This window comes from Antedon mediterranea, chromosome 2 (genome assembly GCF_964355755.1).
Source record: "Antedon mediterranea chromosome 2, ecAntMedi1.1, whole genome shotgun sequence".
NCBI classification, from domain to species: Eukaryota; Metazoa; Echinodermata; class Crinoidea; order Comatulida; family Antedonidae; genus Antedon; species Antedon mediterranea.
Genome location: NC_092671.1, coordinates 6,704,137 through 6,724,050, shown reverse-complemented (window position 1 = coordinate 6,724,050; position 19,914 = coordinate 6,704,137). Strand labels below are relative to the sequence as shown.

At 32.2% G+C, this 19,914-nt stretch overlaps 4 protein-coding genes across 4 annotated transcripts; 1 reads left to right on the top strand and 3 right to left on the bottom strand.

Annotated features, from left to right (window-relative positions):
• The first annotated feature begins 180 nt into the window (after positions 1-180).
• On the top strand, positions 181-14,309 carry LOC140040208 (GTP-binding protein 4-like). The gene is made up of 14 exons (XM_072085966.1): positions 181-338; positions 714-884; positions 1,628-1,731; positions 2,432-2,669; positions 4,709-4,951; positions 5,521-5,628; positions 6,246-6,335; positions 6,871-6,981; positions 7,677-7,970; positions 8,885-8,931; positions 10,145-10,232; positions 10,824-10,883; positions 11,136-11,267; positions 12,361-14,309. Exons 1-14 carry the CDS (start codon positions 291-293, stop codon positions 12,514-12,516), a joined length of 1,890 nt encoding a protein of 629 aa, XP_071942067.1. The 5' UTR covers positions 181-290; the 3' UTR covers positions 12,517-14,309.
• On the bottom strand, positions 12,841-13,836 carry LOC140039223 (somatostatin receptor type 1-like). Its single transcript, XM_072084822.1, has one exon. It carries the CDS (start codon positions 13,834-13,836, stop codon positions 12,841-12,843), a length of 996 nt encoding a protein of 331 aa, XP_071940923.1.
• An 809-nt stretch (positions 14,310-15,118) lies between the features above and the next one.
• Positions 15,119-16,138, bottom strand: LOC140039222 (somatostatin receptor type 4-like). Its single transcript, XM_072084820.1, has one exon. It carries the CDS (start codon positions 16,136-16,138, stop codon positions 15,119-15,121), a length of 1,020 nt encoding a protein of 339 aa, XP_071940921.1.
• A 2,217-nt stretch (positions 16,139-18,355) lies between these two features.
• LOC140039221 (C-X-C chemokine receptor type 6-like) lies at positions 18,356-19,844 on the bottom strand. The gene is made up of 2 exons (XM_072084819.1): positions 19,757-19,844; positions 18,356-19,371 (listed from the first exon to the last, which is right to left on the bottom strand). The coding sequence occupies exons 1-2, from the start codon at positions 19,758-19,760 to the stop codon at positions 18,356-18,358; spliced, it is 1,020 nt and encodes a 339-aa protein (XP_071940920.1). The 5' UTR covers positions 19,761-19,844.
• Positions 19,845-19,914: the final 70 nt, after the last annotated feature.

Sequence of the window (19,914 nt, the reverse complement as noted above, 5' to 3'; positions counted from 1 at the left end):
TATATTTTATAAAAATTAGCATAACTTTTGTGACATAAGCATGTACTTATATTTATATTAAAAATAATTTTTCTAAAAACGGAAATGACATTTTAACATCAGAAAGCACGTGGTTCGTCCACATGTGTCATACGCGAACAGCGCCACCACACTGGAAGCGAGACGAAACGAACCAGGAGGAGACGTGGAGTGATGACTTCGGCGGCCTAGAGCTTAGAATTTTGCAATTTATTATTTTAAACATAAAATATATATTTATATAACCAAGTTTAATAAATAGATTAGTAAATATGGCGATGTACAACTTTAAGAAAATTACAGTTGTGCCAACATCGAAGGTAAAGTACTGTAATCTTAAGCAGGCCAGATGCTAGCTGACGAAAAAAAGTCTAAACATATATAGGCCTAGCCTAGGGCCTATAGCCTATTATTATAATAGGCGAGGACCAGACCATCGGGACCACGGACGATCGGGCCCATTTTAAGACGATCGGGACCAAAGCGGGAGACGATCGGGCTCAACAAGGTTTTAAGACGATCGGGACCTGGCCCTAATAAAAATATAGTGTATGCCACTGATAAAATGGTATAGAATATCATTATTTGTGCATTAATATATATATAATATATTATACTAGTAATCATTTATCAATAATAGTAAAAAAGAGACATACCGATGCACAGTACCATATTACATCTTTATGTTTTTGTAGGACTTTGTTGACATAGTATTATCGAAGACGCAGAGAAAGACGCCAACTGTTGTCCACAAGCATTACAAGATCAGCCGTATTCGAGCGTTTTATATGCGCAAGATCAAGTATACACAACAGAACTACCATGATAAACTAACACAGATTATTAATGATTTTCCTAAACTAGAGGTAATTGTTTTGTTGGTCATCAAAAATTTTCAAAATATTTAAATATATTTAGGCAGACCTCTTAAATCTCTCGAATATCGCAACATTTTGAGTGATTATTATATGACCCCATTAAAGGTACAATTTCTCCTGAAAATGTTGGATACTAAAATCATCATGATAGTGCTATGTTTGGTTTAACTTAACAAAAATCTGTTTGACATATTTTCCTCTTTTGCAATTATACATATTGTTTATTTTAGATGCATGCCTGATATTTGTTTAAATAGCTCTCTGTTCTTAATTTTAAAACAATTATATCACCCTCTATATTTTGGTCATACTTTATTGTATTCAGATATAACATTTTTGTTCTACAGTAGTTGGGAGCTTTGTGATTATAATCAAAATAAATTGTCAGTCATAATGTTTTGTTTAGCCAAGGATAACCATACGTTTATTCACTATCCTTCTTAAAGGTGGCAATCCTGTTTATAAGACAAACATATACACAAGATGCTCTACAAATTCTTATTACAAGTCTTTGCGAGTGGAGTTGTAATTTGTCATTAGACATATCTTGACATGACCTAGGACCCTTTGATTGGTAGCCAAGCATCATAACCAAGCCACAACTCCACTACAATAATATAAATTATTGTTAGAGAAAAAGCTTTTCTCACCATCAACATGAACATTTTAATCCCAACTATAATATTATATATCGGTTAGGTTTCATGAATTACTGTTTTTCTATTTTGCAGGATATTCATCCATTTTATGCAGATTTGATGAATGTATTATATGATAAAGATCACTACAAGTTGGCACTTGGCCAAATAAACACTGCTCGCCATCTTATAGACAAGTATGTTGTTATGTGTTGTATCCCACAATGCATTCTGAAGAGAAATATTTGTTTGTATTCAGCAATAACTCTACTGCTTCATAGGAAACATAGCAATACTGTTATTAAACTTTTTTTTCCGTCCTTGCAAAATCCAAGAAACATTTATTATATATGGCCTTTGGCCCAAATAATATACAATGTAACAGATATATAAAATTATCTTTAAAGTGCATTCAAAAATTCTGAAATGAAAATATTTTTCAAGCATAGTAATCAGTTCAGTATTAAGTAGAAATATATTTGTAGGGCTTATTTTTATAAAAGGAAAACTTAGAATCTAAACAATTTAGAATCTAATATCTGAATAAAAGGGACAGACTATTGTGAAGTGATATTCATCTTCAACTGATTGTAGAGAACTTAATTTGCATAATAATTTAAACATAACAATACTGTATTGTTTAAAAGTTCTTAGGCAATGTAAGATTGGCAGTATGTCAAAACCATGTGTACCAAAACCTACTTTGCTTTCAAGAAATTTGTTTTAGTTAACACTCAGTGTTTTATTTTTTCAGTACTGTACTAACTGTTAAATCAGTTTTGAAATAGTAGCAATCCATTTTCAGTAATATTCTACATCACAAAGAAAAATGATTACACCTGAATAATTTTGCAAGTAATTCTTTTTAAATGCCCAAAAATGTTTTAATTTTTCTAGCGTGGCTAGAGATTATGTACGACTGATGAAATATGGAGACTCGTTGTACCGTTGCAAACAGTTAAAAAGAGCCGCTTTGGGACGAATGTGCACAATAATGAAACGCCAAAATCAAAGTTTACAGTACTTGGAGCAAGTAAGACAACATCTGTCGCGTCTGCCAGCCATTGACCCTATGACGAGGACCTTGCTCATCTGTGGCTTCCCTAATGTTGGGAAGTCTAGTTTTATGAACAAGGTAGGTGAATTTATTCATGTACACAGTTGTAATCCTAGAATTTTTATTTCATGCAAAGATAGTGAGTGTTGCACTTGGTGGTTACAAAGAGAGGTGCTTCCCTGCTATGTAGCATGATCAGTTTTTTACTGGTTTTTTCGGTTTCAACATTCTTAACAATGGTGAGATGGTTCTTTAATTACCATTAAATGAGCTACAGCAGGAGGCTTAAGTTAAAACCTACAACTTGAACATTCATTTAAAAATACACTCATATGTACCCCTGTCGGAATATAAAACTCCTGAAATATTCAAATTCAGTTTACAGTGTTTATCAGTATATACAACTCTTGAACCATATATTGAAAAACGCAGTTTCAACTCATGATCATATTCCAACAAAAAATTATAACAACACCTCCAAATGGCCAAAATTTCAGATTATTTACCTCTTTGTTTTATCCATATCAAAGTCCCTTTGGGTATGTCTTTACTGTGACATGTAAAGCTCCAGTCCCACGATCGGGTTTTTTCTTCCGTCTTCCAAAGGGATACTGTATTGCTCGCTAAGTGTATAATGTGTGGTACAACAGATATGCCGAAAATACAATACCAACAATATACTGAATGAAAACGGTAGCATGTTGAAGTGAAGAAATCTGTGAAAACAAATTATCATTATTAGTTATGGACATTACACTACAGCCCTCAAAATTGGGACGAAATAACCTGGCAGACGTAAATAAAATATGTTTTTCTCTGTGTAAAATGAATTTATACATTGGACCCTGTTTCGATGAAGTAGCCAGGGCTTCATAATAAAAAGACTTAGTGGTTGTAGTGGTGGTTAACATGCTTGCCTTCTAATATAAAGATGTAGTGTTCAATCCTTACATTGTTTCAACTCGTGACTCCACTCCCTAAGCCTCAAATGAGACTTAGTTTATAAGCACGAAAAATTATAAAATAGTTTATCCAATCCTGTGATTGGCTAGTTACTCGCTTATCCTCGCTATCCTGTGATTGGCTAGTTACTCGCTTATCCTCGCTATCCTGTGATTGGCTAGTTACTCGCTTTTGGATGTGTAGAAGAATAAAAGAATCTATTTGGTCAGCAGTTTCAAAAAAATACATTGTACGGATTGTGATTGGCCAGCATATGATTGTAGGTGGAGCTTTGGCGATATTTTTAGTTTTCATTGCATGAGGTGGTTCTGTGAGCTACACACTGTATTACTAGAAATAAAACCACTTTGTTTAAAACAGAAACATATTTTTAATATTATCTGCTGACAAGAAGGGTAATCAATTCCACACTGTCTAAATCTCATCTATTTTTACATGAACTGTCTGGTCAATCCAAATTCTAAATTTTGTGGATTTTATTTTAAGATTCCACTTCATTATGTTATTTCTTTTACTTGTAAATGTTAACATACTTAATTTTAATGCGAAATTTAAATGTTTGGGTCTAATCTAATCTTGTTTCTACATATGAAAATAAATAAAATTTTTTATTATCTAGATATTTCTTATAAAGTCTGAAAGATTTATTTTTGCTTTGCCTTTGATTTGAAGCTCAGGTTTCACCTTGTGAAAGCAGGTTTCTCTGTCAGAATATTAAATAATTAGAGTTTTGAGCACATGCGTAACACATGCATACTGTAGACGTTGTTATAATTATGCACATTTTACAGAAATTATACAAAATTGTTATGGCGGATGTAGAATTTGGTGGTAGATAGTTTTTTGTATGTACACAGCATGACCTTTAGTGGGGTACTACCTTGTGTCATAGTGTCTATTCCTGAGCTAAAAGTAACATCATTAACTTTAAGCCAGTCTTGGCTTGTAAATGTCTATCTACACTCTGATGATGTCATATCGCTACCATATTTAAGCATATCACTACCATATTCGGGCACATCACACGTTTTTTGTCAAACTAGTTTGATAGTGTAGACAGAGCTTAAGGTTTGTACATGACATTTTGGGTGTGCTTTGATTTAATATTTCTGTACTTGTTATCATGTCATTATCATGTGATTTTTTGTTCTTAGGTGACCAGAGCAGACGTTGAAGTCGAACCATACGCCTTCACAACAAAGTCTCTCTTTGTAGGCCACATGGATTTCCGTTACCTGCGTTGGCAAGTTATTGACACCCCTGGTATACTTGATCACCCGCTTGAAGAGAGGAACACAATTGAGATGCAAGCCATTACAGCTCTTGCTCACCTCAGAGCCTGTGTCTTGTATTTTATGGATCTTTCAGAACAATGTGGACACTCGATAGAATCGCAGGTAAGTGTACCTACAGTAGTTACAAAGTTATTGCAAGACATCTTGCAGTAGAAACACATTTTTTAGAAATATTTTTTAAGTATTTTGTGTAAGAATAGAATTCTCCAGAATACTGTTCGTCAAAACATTTTCAACCATACTTTATTATCTTTTGGAAAAACATGGTGTACCGCAAACATAACTTAACTATGAATAAGAGGTGTTATTAATATTATTATAAAATAAAAGAAAAATAAAACTTAAAATGTTGGCAAAATGGAGTTTGATAATGCAATTAGAGACACTTCCAATTAGGATTTCAAAGTGACAGCATTATTTTTTACAATTCACTAGGTTTCAATTGTTGCATTTCACAACATTTTTATTAAAAACAGAGAGTATTTGAAAAATAAAAATAATATACAATTTATTTGAAAAATGAAAATGTAAAACACCGAACTGTTAAAGGTGGATGGGGTTTGTTTAGTTATCTTGTGATTATGCTGGATAAGAATAGTTGTTTAAAACTGGTTGATTGGGTATTCATACCCAGCCTCTTCCCAGTATAACAGTATGTTTTCTTTTTTTAGATTGAATTATTTGAGAGTATAAAGCCATTGTTTTCTAACAAGCCATTAGTAGTAGTTATCAACAAGATTGATATTGTTAAACCGGACGAACTCTCTCCTGAAAAGCAGGTTTGTGTTTTCAACTCATTTCATTTGCAAAATACATGCGACATTTATATATATATAAAATAAAATAAAATAAAATATCGCTATTTGATAAAGATCAGAGCGCTGTAGACATTCTTCTCCCCTAAGGGTCACATCGTGTCATCGGCAGCCAACTACGGCGCCATTACGTCTGTCCACGACAGTGTGTGTGTGAACAAGTACACCGGGGTAACCCCCTACTGGTCTCTTTACCTACAGTAACCAAAACAGTTTAACAAAGGTTACCATTGCTCAGTCATTTAAATTAGAATTATAATAATTGTCTTAGAAAAAAATGCCGACATATATTTAACAGATGTCGACACACATTGACTTTTTTTTGTTGAGTTTGACTGTCTGTTATTGAATAATAATAGCAATTCCACAAGATTGATTATCTATGAGACACAGTTGCATCTTGTTTTATTTGTGGGCAGTTTATCTGGGGCGTGTCACATTACCTTGTAGATATTGGACTAACTTGGATACACCAGTGAAGCATCCATTAGCACTGTCTGATCACCCTTTTAATGTTAAATAAAAAATTGCAAACTACAGTCTATGTATAAAGTAAGGAATCAATTTTTGTATCATTTTAGAAACTCTTAGAACAGTTTAAATCTGAAGAGATTCCAGTAATGATGATGAGTACAGTCACCGAAGAAGGTGTGATGGATGTCAAAACTGAGGTAACAATCATACATTTACTAACAATCATCAATTCAAGTCACATCTAAAATCTCACCTTTTTCAATAATTCTTGTTGGTCTTTTAGCGCTATGAGACATCAGTAAATAGCGCTTGTTTATTAAAGTTTAATAATATTATCATTATAATCATTATCAGCATCATCATTATCATCATCATCATTATAATCATCATCACTATCATATTATCCAATTGGCTTATTATTTTTATTCTCACTATACTGCAACTAGAAAGTTCTTTTCTTTGTTGTCTCTTTATATTCCTAGAATGTTCCATGTATTAAATTTTTTACTGTTTGGCTCTGTCTACACTATCAAACTAGTTTGACAAAAAAAGTGTAATGTGCCAAAATATGATAGTGATATACCCAAATATAGTAATGATATTACATCATCATCTCCATATATAACACATTTTGTTGTTACATACAATTTTATAGTGTATCTTAAGCCAAGGGATGTTAATTTATCACGAAATAGTTATTATTATTATTAGTATTAAATCGTAATTTTTCAGGCATGCAATCTACTGTTGTCACAACGAGTTGATGTTAAGATGCGAGGAAAGAAAGTTCCTGAGGTACTTAACAGGCTTCATGTTGCCATGCCAACCCCAAGAGATCAGAAGGTGAGTGCTGTGTAATTGTATGTACAATATATTAAATAGTGTCTCAATGAACATTTTTAATTAATAAAATCCTAGTTACACTGAAAGAATATTATTATTGTTTTTGTATTCTGTATGTTTTGTCCATCCTAATACCTATTGGCTGCACTCCCAGCCTCTGGGTTTCGCTTATGGACAAAAGTAAATATAAAAGCTGAAATATCAGACAGATTGAAATGTTATTCTTTTGTCTACTTTCACCTTTTAACATTTTTAGTTTAGTATTCCATATAAACAACCATGTATTATTAGTTGTAATAATATAAGAATGAGATGACATTCATTGAAAATTTGAGTAAAGACCAATTTTTTTTGCTTGAAAGTTTTTAAATAATAAAATCCTAGTTTTTAAATAGTTTAATATTGTTTAAATTTAAATATTGTTTAAATTTTTCTGATTATTTTCTTTCAATTCAAGTACATAATTTAATGATAACATATTATTAATGTTCTGTCGTTAATGTTCTGTTTGTTTCTGTTTTTTAAATTGTAATAAATCAAATATTTTGGAAATAAGATAAATTAAATGTAACTAGACAATGCATTTTCTTTTTTCTGTGTTTTGTTTGGACCCCAAATAAAAGTTTATATATGTGATTAAACTTCCAGCTACCAGAAATGAATGATAATGCTTTTATAATATCTCTTTCATTTAGGTTCGACCACCGTTCATCCCAGAAGCTATCCGGAAGAAACGTGAATCAATGGAAACCAACAAACCAGCTCGCAAGCTTTTGCGCGACATTGAACTTGAAATGGGCGATGATTACACCTTCGATTTACGTCAGCATTGGTTGGTGAAAGAAAATGAGAAATACGATGAGATCCCAGAAATATGGATGGGACATAATATTGCTGATTATGTTGACCCTGAAATTGAATCAAAACTAGCAGAACTCGAGAAAGAGGAAGAGATGAGGGAGGCTGCTGGTGTATATGATTCGGATTCAGTGAGTGGACTGTTTTTTTCACTATCCTACTGGTCTACACTTACACTTACACTTAATGTTTGATGGAAATAGTTTAGGCTAGTGCCTATTAGATTCCATTTCTAGCCGAAAATAGTTGTCAAGTCTAGACTTAAAGATGTTCACTGAAGAGGCTTGTATTACATATTCAGGTCTAGTTAGACTTTACTGCCTCTAACTAATACAATTTTCTAGCTCGCATTAAAAAAATGGTCCTAAAGCATGAAGATGTTTTTGTTGTTCTTTTTTTCTTAATTTTTTTCGGATTCAGGTTTCATATGAGTAATTGAAAACATGGAAAATTCTGAAATTTTTATTAAATATTTTCTAGTCCTAAAAAACAGAAATTTTTTTTTTATTGCATATCATTTATACATTAATATTTAGTTTTTGTCTAAAGCTCTGTCTACACTAGCAAACTAGTTTGATAAAAAAAAGTGTGATGTGCCCAAATATGGTAGTGATATGACATCATCATGTCCATATAATGTAAATTTTTCGGTTTTTTTTAAATAAAAGTGCAATTGTATTTTCCAAAATTTTGTATATATTTTAAGATTCTTAATATTTTAATTTTAGTGAATAATTGTGAAATTTTGTAATTGTATATTCCGAATTTATTATTGTAGTTTTTATAGATTTCATTTCAATATTTTTTATTGTAATACAAACGTTATTAGCTATGTGCTATTGTTTTTGTAATTTTATATATACCGTAATAAATAAATAAAAAAATATATGTGCACATTACATTTTTTGTCACATAAAGTTTGATAGTGGACAGAGCTTAACACACAGATTATTATACAGTATAATTTATACATGCATCAACCATTTTCTAAATAGTTTTGCTCTTAATTCTGTTGATGTATTGATAATGTTTTCTATTATTTCAGTCCGAAGAAGATGATGAGATGGCAGGGATTCGAAAAACTGCAGCAATGTAAGTTATTGCAATTGAGTTAATAATTTATGATAAGTACATTCAGATTAAATCCATAAGTTGTCCAAAAATAATAAATAGGTTGGTTGACCAATGTTTGTAATAAAGAATAAATCATTTTCAAACTGATTAATATCTGAAAACAAAAAAATTATTTATAATTTGTCAACACTGAACAAATGTTATTATTGTTTTTGTATTCAGTATGTTTTGTCCATCCTAATACCTATTGGCTTCACTCCCAGCCTCTGAGTTTCGCTTATGGACAAAAGTAAATATAAAAGCTGAAATATCAGACAGATTGAAATGTTATTCTTTTGTCTACTTTCACCTTTTAACATTTTCAGTTTAGTATTCCATATAAACAACCATGTATTATCAGTTGTATAGTAGTATGTAATAATATAAGAATTAAAATTAACAGCAACTTTGTTAGTTAGCCAGGTTTTTTTCTTTAATATCAAATGAAAATACATAGATCGTAGCTAAAAAGTCTGCCGTGTTTGTCTACTTTACTATACAGCATGCAGGTGGTCCCTAGCTAGGCCTTGCCTAGACTAATCTAGGCCAGGCTAGCAGGCCTAGTAAGATGTGAAGCCTAACTAGAAAAGTACAGCATATACAGTGTGATGTTTAAATAAAGTGTTATAATTAAAATATCAGTGTTATTATAAATAAACAATAAAAACAGTCGCTGCTGTAGGGGGAATGCACGTGTGTACCTGTATTTGTTATATACAAGCTGCATATATACACAGAATTGTCCACATGAGATTTGTCAACAGCAGATGTTGCACAAATTATGAAGACAACATTTTCATACATCTTAAATCAAATTAAAGTATATTCTCCAATCCACAAATACATAACACAGATTTGTTCAATTAAAAAAAGAAAATTTTTTTCGTTTGTGCATTATCCACCTGCCACTGGCGTCTCTCAATCTGTAGTAAAAGTGCAATGCATCCCCAATTGTGGGTATAAAAATATAACTATTAATGCATTGTTTATGATATGAAATTAACCAATCAAATGGCAAAGTGTGCTGGATGTGTTAAATTCATCATAGAGTGATGCAATATAGATGGAATTAATTTTAAATGAAAAAATGGAGACAAGAATTTTGATCTAACAGATATAACATGAAAATGTATGTATTACGAAAGTATGTTTGTTTTGTATAATAATGTATCGTTTTTTTGCGGTGTTTTAGGATACGTGAAAAAAGAACTTTGATGATTCAGGAGTCTCGTGAAAAACGCAGAATCAGAGCACCTCAGATTCCTAGAAAGGCTAGAGCTGTAAGTCAATTAATAATAAATAAATATTACTTTTGCAGAAAAATCTTAACAAGAGTCCAATAATTTAAGATAAGGAAAGTGAATTTTTGTTATTGGCACCACTTTTGACATATTTCATTTTATGTTAAAAAGAAACATTAGGCTACTATTGGTTTTTTTTGGTTTTAAAGGCCAGGTGCGGCCAAAAAATTTCTATTTATCATACATTCCAATAATTATCGATCTATAGTTTCCCCTATGTTTCATAATTTTTGGGAATTTATTTGTGTTACACGAGCTTGTTGAAAATAAGCACTTTTTTTAATCAGTGGGGGGATTGTTCAAATTACATGTGTAAAATCTCTATTCTTTTGTACACACATTTTGTAAATAAAGGCATTTTAAAAAGCTATGAAAATAAATGGTGTGTTCAACAAGGCCAACCTTCTGCTTGATATGCAGATGTCCTAACCATTAGACCACTGAGGCTTTTATTTTATTTTTTAATATGTATTATTTTTACAAAACGTCAACAATTTCAGGGAAAATGGAGTAATTATTATTATGGTTAAATAATTAAGTATTTTTCATTTGTTTATTTCAAATTTGCAGACAAAGAGAAAACATTTTGAAACACAAATGGATGACCTCGGTGTTGACCCTGCTGAAGAAGTAGGTTTAATTTCAGCTTTTTGCCATATTACATGTATAAAATGAAGTATAAACATCCTTAAGCTCTGTCTAAACTATCATCCTCATGTGCCAAAAAAAAGTTATGTGCCCCATATATACACACGAGGACATCATATCACTACCATATTTGGGCACAAACTAGTTTCATAGTATAGACAGAGCTTTATACCATTATTGTCACAACAAAATTGTCTTAATAATTATTTACTCATTTTTGTTATATGAACATAGGGTCACTACACCAAGTCACGTTCTCGCAGTAGAAGTGCTGTTGTACCGAAGAAGAAACGTATGGATTCGCTGGGCCGTGTAGTCAGCAGTTCAAGACCTCCACGTGATGTTTCTGGTATCCGTGATCCAGAAGTAAGTTTGGTCTAGCTAATGTACTTTGGAATGGAAAATTACTATTAATGACTTTTAAATGTTTAAAAGTGCTCCTACATATTTGACCTCAAAATTGACTTTTAATTATACAACCCATTCTAAAGGCACACAAAGCCAATGCCATAATAATAATAATAATACCACATTTATATAGCGCCCTTTTCATGAGTAATCATGCTCAAAGGCGCTTTACAAGCATTATTACCCCAGTATTTGTTTTGGGATCAAACACGTATGGAAACATACTCCCATAATGCAGCTGGTAACCAGCGCAAAGTTGTGTCTAGATCTAACTGGGTACCCATTTATACACCTGGGTGGAGAGAGGCAACGTAAGTAAAGTATCTTGCCTACGGATACAAGCAATGCGGCGCGGCGAGAGTTGGATTCGAACCTAGGTCTGACGATCGGTAGTCCAACGTCCAACACACTGCGCCACACGCCCTTAATAATGATTTAGTTGTCCCCACCTGGAATAAAAACTTTTACCTAATAATTCAACATTTATTAGTTTCTATCAATGGTAAAGCAATACAATAAAAAACCTATCGCTCATATAAAAGCTGGAATGAACTTCCAAATAAATAAAAAATTAACTTTAGAAACATAACTTCATTCCAAAATACAATTAATACGCAATATTTAAACTAAGTTTATTTTTTTCTAAAATTGATTTCTATTTTTTAATGTATATTTTCTCTATTTAATATTTTGATTACTCTTTTTCTTTACTTTATTATGTTTGTGTTGATATTTCCAATTACTGTACCACTTTGAAAATCTGTGCACTAGTACTGAAAGTGCCTGCAGAATAAAGAAAGAATAATATTAATAATAATAATAATAATCATTTTTCCCTCGATGTATGCCTTTTTATTTAGATCGATAAATGCATGTACTTAGATTCAGTTCACTGATATGCTTGCTTGTTATTTAGTTGAAATTATATACCATGTTCAATAATTGTACTTAAAATCCTAAATTCTAGTAGTTTCAAGTACGTGTGGTTAGGTAGACCATCTTAGATCCACATTCTAGTCAAAATGTCTTTATAAACTTTTTATATTTTTAGAAATTGAAGAAAGTTAGGAAACTCGCAAAAGGAATTCAAGAACGCAAGTTTGCCAAGCACGCCAAGAAGGGCGAGTCTGATCGTAAGATTCCTGACAGAATGCCAAAACATCTTTTTGCCGGTAAACGCAAGATGGGTAGTGCTAGTCACCGTTAAGTCGTATTCAACCATTTTATTCTGTTATTTTATGCTGGTGAGTGATGTGTTGTATACATTGTCTGTAGCATCACGTTCACACTAATATCTAATCTAAACAATTAATGGTCATATGTTGATTAAAGTAATTTGGACACATAAATAAAATGTGGTGATAAATGAATTAACTACTTTGAAGTACCTTGTGTCAGGGAGCTAAGTTCAAAGGATAATATCAGAACATTATAATAAGTCTCAGGGTAAAAATCTGACCAATAAACGTAGTTATTTTTGTCAGATGTGTGGTATCTTGTACAACTGTAGAGTGTGGAGTATCTCACAAATTTAAACGCTCGCATTTGAAAAATGTTGAGATGTCTGCACTGCACTCAAATCATCTCCAGCACCGTGTAAATGTAATATTTGTCGCCAAATTTTACGCACACCATGTTTGAAATCTTCCATCTTTGCCCCATATACTATAGGGTTAACACACATATTGCAAGTGCTAAGTAACACTGTAAACTCGTGTTCAATTATGGTACTGAAATTAAAGCAATGACAGATATTATAAATTAGGTACATAATGGTATTTGGTGCTGTAGTAATGATAAATACAACAACAACGATTAACATCGTAAACACAAGATTTCTTCTTATGGACACGTATGGTCGTTTGTTATAGCCAGGATTAAGTTGCAGGTTTTCTCGAGATCTTCTACGTATCTGCAACACCATCCGACAGTAGCAGTAAATCATAAAACATGCTGGTAAGAAGAATATTAAAAGAAAAGCCAGTATTCCTGAAGGAAGACTAACAGCTTTGCTATAACGACATTCGCCAGGATGCTGTTTATCGACATCAGCGATTATCACAAGATGAAATGAGATCAAGAAACTGATAATGTACGGAATCAAGTAAAATAAACAGGACCTTCTGGCAATGTTTCTGTTTCTGTACATAATAGGGTGTACCACTGCAATATACCGCTCAACTGTTATCATCACAAGATTGTAAATTGACGTATGTGCCATGAACCAGTATAAAGCTCTGGCTTTGCAGAAGACACGCCCTTCTGTTCCGTCTGGCGCATCTTGGTTGTAAAAGAACAGAAACGCACAACAACCGAACAAATCAACAACTGATTGTTGAAATATTAAACCGTGTAGTAGAGACTTCTTGTACATTTTTATGTACAGGAAAACTGCAGTGACGCCAACATTCAGCATAATTCCAATGCCTATGACAACAAATCGTAATGTTATCAACCATTCATTATCGTGTTCTTCACTTGTACTTTCAGATGTCCCAGCAGGAATAGTAATATCAATTGCATCCATCTTTGCATCTAAAAACAATCATATGTCTGTTGACGTTGGAAAAAAAACAATACAGTAGTACTGTAGTATCCATAGTAGTTACATTTTTACTATATTTACTTACCCAGTGTTAGCTAAGCTTGCAGTCGTTAAACTAAGTGTTGGAAACTGAATGATTCACACTTTCAGGTATAAAACGTAACTATAATTATAATGCTGTATTATACTTTCTAAGAAGTTACAGTAGACAAGTACTTTAGTACTTTTAAGTAATACAATAATCAGATTAAAAATATATTAGCAACTTTCAGTTTCGTCTGTTGGTTTTTATTTTCGTTTTTTTTTCTGATAAAAGTACATTCAACTACATTGGCCAACGTTTATGTAAATTCAGAAAGTTAAAAATAAATCATATCATATCTGATTATTTTTGTTTAAGATTTTTAAGATCGTAATACTGTATACCATATACAGTAATATTATTAAATACATACACGTGATATTGTTGTTATGTTTATTTTGAACCAAAGAATTGTATTTTGTCCAAACTAATACAACATATTTTAATTAAAGATACAGTATACAGTATTGTTCCCATGAAAAATTAATTTTTGTTTTTGTTTATGCCATTTTAATGTCGCATAACAGTTATAGTACATTATTCACTTTCACCAAAAATTGAATCAAGAAAATATTTGCATGAAAAAGCTGTAATTTCAAGGGAATTAAAGATATACAGTATTGTCCCCATGAAAAACTGTATTTTAAAGCAACAAGTTTTTTTTTATTAGATTTAACTGTGTTTTTTTTCTTTTTATAATTAAAATGTTCTTTCCGTTTATTTTCTGCAGAAGAGAATAACTTTTATTTTAAACTGTAAAAGGCCTATTCTGATTCATGTTTTTGGGGTACAATAATAGGCCTACAGTATCGGCTAGATAATCTAGATGACGTATGTCTCCAGTATCAGGAATACTCGGTAATACAACATCACATACCAAAACCTAACCCTTAACCTAACATGATACAGGCACCACATGTGATGCAAATTCGATGCTATATTATACAGATATTTCTTTGATACTGAGCAAATATTGTAGTATGTGGAGATACAACAAATTCGGTTTAAAGTTATTACTAAAAATTCAATTTGGCATAACTTTCTTTATTATATATGTTATTTAGACTAGCGAACGAATCTAACTCACTAATTTATATAAAGTTTAATCGGATTGGTCGTGGATGGTGATAGACATTCGAGAAGCGGAGGATACCTTTCATTGTCAACAACTTCGTCGTAAGCTTAAACACTTGTTTTCGAAATATTTTGTGATGTATTTACTGCAGTCGACTCATCTCCAACACCGTGTAGGCCTAAATATAATATTTGTCGCCAAATTTTACGCACGCCGCTTCTGAAATTGTCCATCTTTGCCCCATATATGATAGGGTTAATACACATATTACAAGTGCTAAGAAGCACTGTAAACTCGTGCTCAATGATGGTACTGAAAGCAAAGCAGTGACAGATATTGTAAATTAGGTACATGATGAAATTTGGTGCTGTAGTGATGATAAATGCAATAACAACGATTAACATTGTAAACACAAGATTTCTTTTTATGGACACGTATGGTTGTTTCCTACTACTAGTATGCTGCTTATTCTCTTGAGATTTTCTATGTATCTTTGACAGAATGCGAGAGTAGCAGAATATCATAAAACCAGCAGGTAGGAAGAATATCAGAAGAAAATGAAGCAATCCGGAAAGAACACTGACCGCTTTACTGGACTCATTATAATGGCACTCTCCCGGAAGCTCTTTGTTGGCATCGGCGATTATGGCAAGATGAAAGGAGATCAAAAAACCGATAATGTACGGAATTGTGTAAAATAAGCCTGATTTTCTGCCAATATTTCTGTTTCTGTACGTCAGAGGGTGTACCACAGCAATGTATCGCTCAACTGTTATCATTACAAGATTGTAAATTGATGTATACGTTATGAACCAGTTTAGCGCTCGAGCTTTGCAGAAGACACGTCCAGCTCTTCCATCCGGTGCATCTTGGTTGTAGAAGAATAGAAACGTACAGCAACCGAGTAAATCAACAATAGACTGCTGGAAGATTAAGCCATGTAGTAAAGACTTCTTGTACATTTTTATGTAAAAGAAAACTGCAGAAACGCCAACATTCAAAAGAATTCCAAATCCTACGACGACGAACCGTAACGTTATCAGCCATCCATGATCACGTTCGTTGTTTATAGTTCCAGACGTAGGCCTGCTTGCAATAATAGTATTTGTATCATTTCCATTAATCATCGTATCTAAAACAATCATTTTTTCAAGTTATATTATGCAAGTCGTGTTTGTTTTTAAACATAAACATTATTGTGTATTCCGATTGACTTGATAATATTGATAGCACATTATAATCCGTTGTTTGTAATTAAAACAACCCGTGTTATTTAATGTGACATTTTTATTACAGGAACTTAACACATTTTTCGATAAATTTACAAAACAGTTGATTAATCTTTGTAACATAATCTATTGTTTGTTTGTAATTATACAAGAAATGGTAGGAATAGGCTAAAGATATTTAGGTATATATTTTGTATCTATCCGTATTTTTGTTATTATTTGAAAGCAACGAAATTTTACATATTTTTAAATGAATAGTGACACAAAGTATGGGGTGACCTACCCCACACCCGCTTGCTCTATCACTTGTAATGTAACCCATTGTTTTTAGTTAGAACATCTCATACTACTACTACTACTACTTACCCATTTTTTCGATTACCAACGCAACTTGTCCGCTTAAAGTTTAAAAAATAGTATGGTATTGTAGGCTATCAATAAAGAACTAAACCAATATGCGTTTGGATACTATAGGCTATCACACTTTCAAAAAAATAAATATCACTTTCATTTTCGTATTTGCTTTCGGGAGTTGGAATGTTATATAGTAAATTAAGAACATTTGTACTACTTGTGGACTACTCACTGACAAAACCGACTAAAATATAAACTATTGAAAAGAAAAATTATTTCAGAAAGAGAAAATTTAAAGGAATTGTATCTACAATAATAGTTAGTTGATACAATTATATTTACTTAGGCCTACCCATTGTGGTGTGCATTCTTCCCTTATAAAGTATAATGCAGTCGGTAACCGAATAAACAAAGAAATAGACACATTTCAATATTTGAAATTACTTTACAATATACAAGTAAAAGTATACATTTTAAACCTTTATTTCCGTCTTTTTTTATATTGTTTTTTCTACGGACGATCTATTGTGACTCAAAAACGGAGACCATACCAGTGACCCAATGTGAGACCCTCACTAAACTTCTCACTAGTCTTCGTTTTTTAGATTTCTCAAAAACAGAGGCCCAAACAAAAACTTCTCAATATTGCTGTATAATACTTAAAATAAACTAGGAAGTTACAGTAGACAAGTATGTTAGTACTTTTAAGTAACACAATAAACAGATTAAAAATATCTGTTTGTTTTTATTTTCGTTTTTTTTCTGATAAAAGTACATTCAACTACACTGGCCAACATTTATGTAAATTCAGAAAGTTAAAAATAAATCATATCATATCTGATTATTTTTGTTTTAAGATTTTTAAAATCATAATATACCATATACAGTAATATTATTATTAAATACATACACGTGATATTGTTGTTATGTTTATTTTGAACCAAAGAATTTTATTTTGTCCAATTAATACAACATATTTTAGTTAAAAATACAGTATACAGTTGTTCCCATGACAAATTAATTTTTTTTTGTTTATGCCATTTTAATGTCGCATAACAGTTATAGTATTCACTTTGACAAAAAATTAAATCAAGAAAATATTTGCCCGAAAAAACTGTAATTTCAAGCGAATTAAAGATATACAGTATTGTCCCCATGAAAAACTGTATTTTAAAGAAACAAGTTTTTTTTATTAGATTTAACTGTGTTTTTGTTTGTTTTTATAATTAAAATGTTGTTTCCGTTTATTTTCTGCAGAAGAGAATAACTTTTATTTTAAACTGTAAAAGGCCTATTCTGATTCATGTTTTTGGGGTACAATAATAGGCCTCCAGTATCGGCTAGATAATCTAGATGACGTATGTCTCCAGTATCAGGAATACTCGGTAATACAACATCACATACCAAAACCTAACCCTTAACCTAACATGATACAGGCACCACATGTGATGCAAATTCGATGCTATATTATACAGATATTTCTTTGATACTGAGCAAATATTGTAGTATGTGGAGATACAACAAATTCGGTTTAAAAACTAAACTTTCATAGACATTCCACCGATCACAGAGTCGAAAGGTATTACTAAAAATTCAATTTGGCATAACTTTCTTTAGCCTATTATATATTTTATTTAGACTAGCGAACGAATCTAACTCACTAATTTATATAAAGTTTAATCGGATTGGTCGTCGATGGTGATAGACATCCGAGAAGCGGAGGATACCTTTCATTGTCAACCACTTGTAATCGACGTAAACTTAAATACTTGTTTTCGACTTATTTTGTGATGTATTTACTGCAGTCGACTCATCTCCAACACTGTGTAGGCCTAAATGTAATATTAATTGTCGCCAAATTTTACGCACGCCGCTTCTGAAATTGTCCATCTTTGCCCCATATATTATAGGGTTAATACACATATTACACGTGCTAAGGAGCACTGTAAACTCGTGTTCAATGATGATACTGAAAGCAAAGCATTGACAGATATTATAAATTAAGTACATACTGGTATTTGGTGCTGTAGTGATAATGAATGCAATAACCACGATTAACATTGTAAACACAAGATTTCTTTTTATGGAGACATACAGTTGTTTCCTACTATTGGAATGCTGCTTATTATCTAGAGATCTTCTATGTATCTCTGACAGAATGCGAGAGTAGCAGAAGATCATAAAACCAGCAGGTAGGAAGAATATGAGAAGAAACTGCAGCAATCCGGAAAGAACACTGACCGCTTTACTGGACTCATTATAACGGCACTCTCCCGGAAGCTCTTCGTTGGCATCGGCGATTATGGCAAGATGAAAGGAGATCAAGAAACCGATAATGTACGGAATTGTGTAAAATAATCCTGATTTTCTGCCAATATTTCTGTTTCTGTACGTCAGAGGGTGTACCACTGCAATGTAACGTTCAACTGTTATCATCACAAGGTTGTATACTGAGGTATACGTTCCGAACCAGTACAGTACTCGAGCTTTGCAGAAGACACGCCCTCCTGTTCCATCTGGTGCATCTTGGTTGTAAAAGAACAGAAACATACAGCAACCAAATAGATCTACTACCGACTGCTGAAATATTAAGCCATGTAGTAAAGACTTCTTGTACATTTTTATGTACAGGAAAACTGCAGTGACGCCAACATTCAGCATAATTCCAATGCCTATGACAACAAACCGTAAAGTTATCAGCCATTTGTTATCTGGTTCGTTGAATATAGTTCCAAATGTACTGGCAACGTCAGTAGTTGTATCCGTGTCATCCATATCTAAAACAATCATACATTCTTTTATACTTAAAACAATGATTAACTTGTTGCAAAGTGATTTTTTTTCCTTTTTGTCTCTTATTGTCTTATTTTATTTCCGCATCAATTAAACCTGAGCAACCAAAGTCGTCTATAACCAGGATTGATGCATAGAAAGACAATAGGCCTATAATACAGTATAAATCAAAGAGCTGCATAGGCAGGGCATATAAACATACATTCAAATAAGTTAAAACTGCCTCAATATTATATAGATATACAACATCAAAATAACATATTGGTTGTTAAAACATAATTTCCCCTTCCTTATTTTAATCTTTGTAATCTAAATCCTTGTCTTTAAAATAAAACTAGTCGTATGTCATTGAAGGTAGGCCTTACTTACCCATTTTTTCGATTTTCTTGTAATCTTTAAACTAAAAGAATAGCAACACAACTTCCACTTGTATATATTTAACAACACGTCATTACTAGTACGGAAGCTATCAATAAGGAACTAAATTAGAAAAAACTTGACAAATGGCTCCCAAAAAACACAGAAAT

Excerpts from the sequence above, each read along its gene's own strand:
- LOC140039222 (XM_072084820.1), bottom strand. The coding sequence starts at position 16,138 with ATGATTAATGGAAATGATACAAATACTATTATTGCAAGCAGGCCTACG.
- LOC140040208 (XM_072085966.1), top strand. The coding sequence starts at position 291 with ATGGCGATGTACAACTTTAAGAAAATTACAGTTGTGCCAACATCGAAG. Across the intron at positions 339-713 it reads CAGTTGTGCCAACATCGAAG|GACTTTGTTGACATAGTATT; the intron begins GTAAAGTACTGT and ends ATGTTTTTGTAG. Across the intron at positions 8,932-10,144 it reads ATTCGAAAAACTGCAGCAAT|GATACGTGAAAAAAGAACTT; the intron begins GTAAGTTATTGC and ends GCGGTGTTTTAG.
- LOC140039223 (XM_072084822.1), bottom strand. The coding sequence starts at position 13,836 with ATGGATGCAATTGATATTACTATTCCTGCTGGGACATCTGAAAGTACA.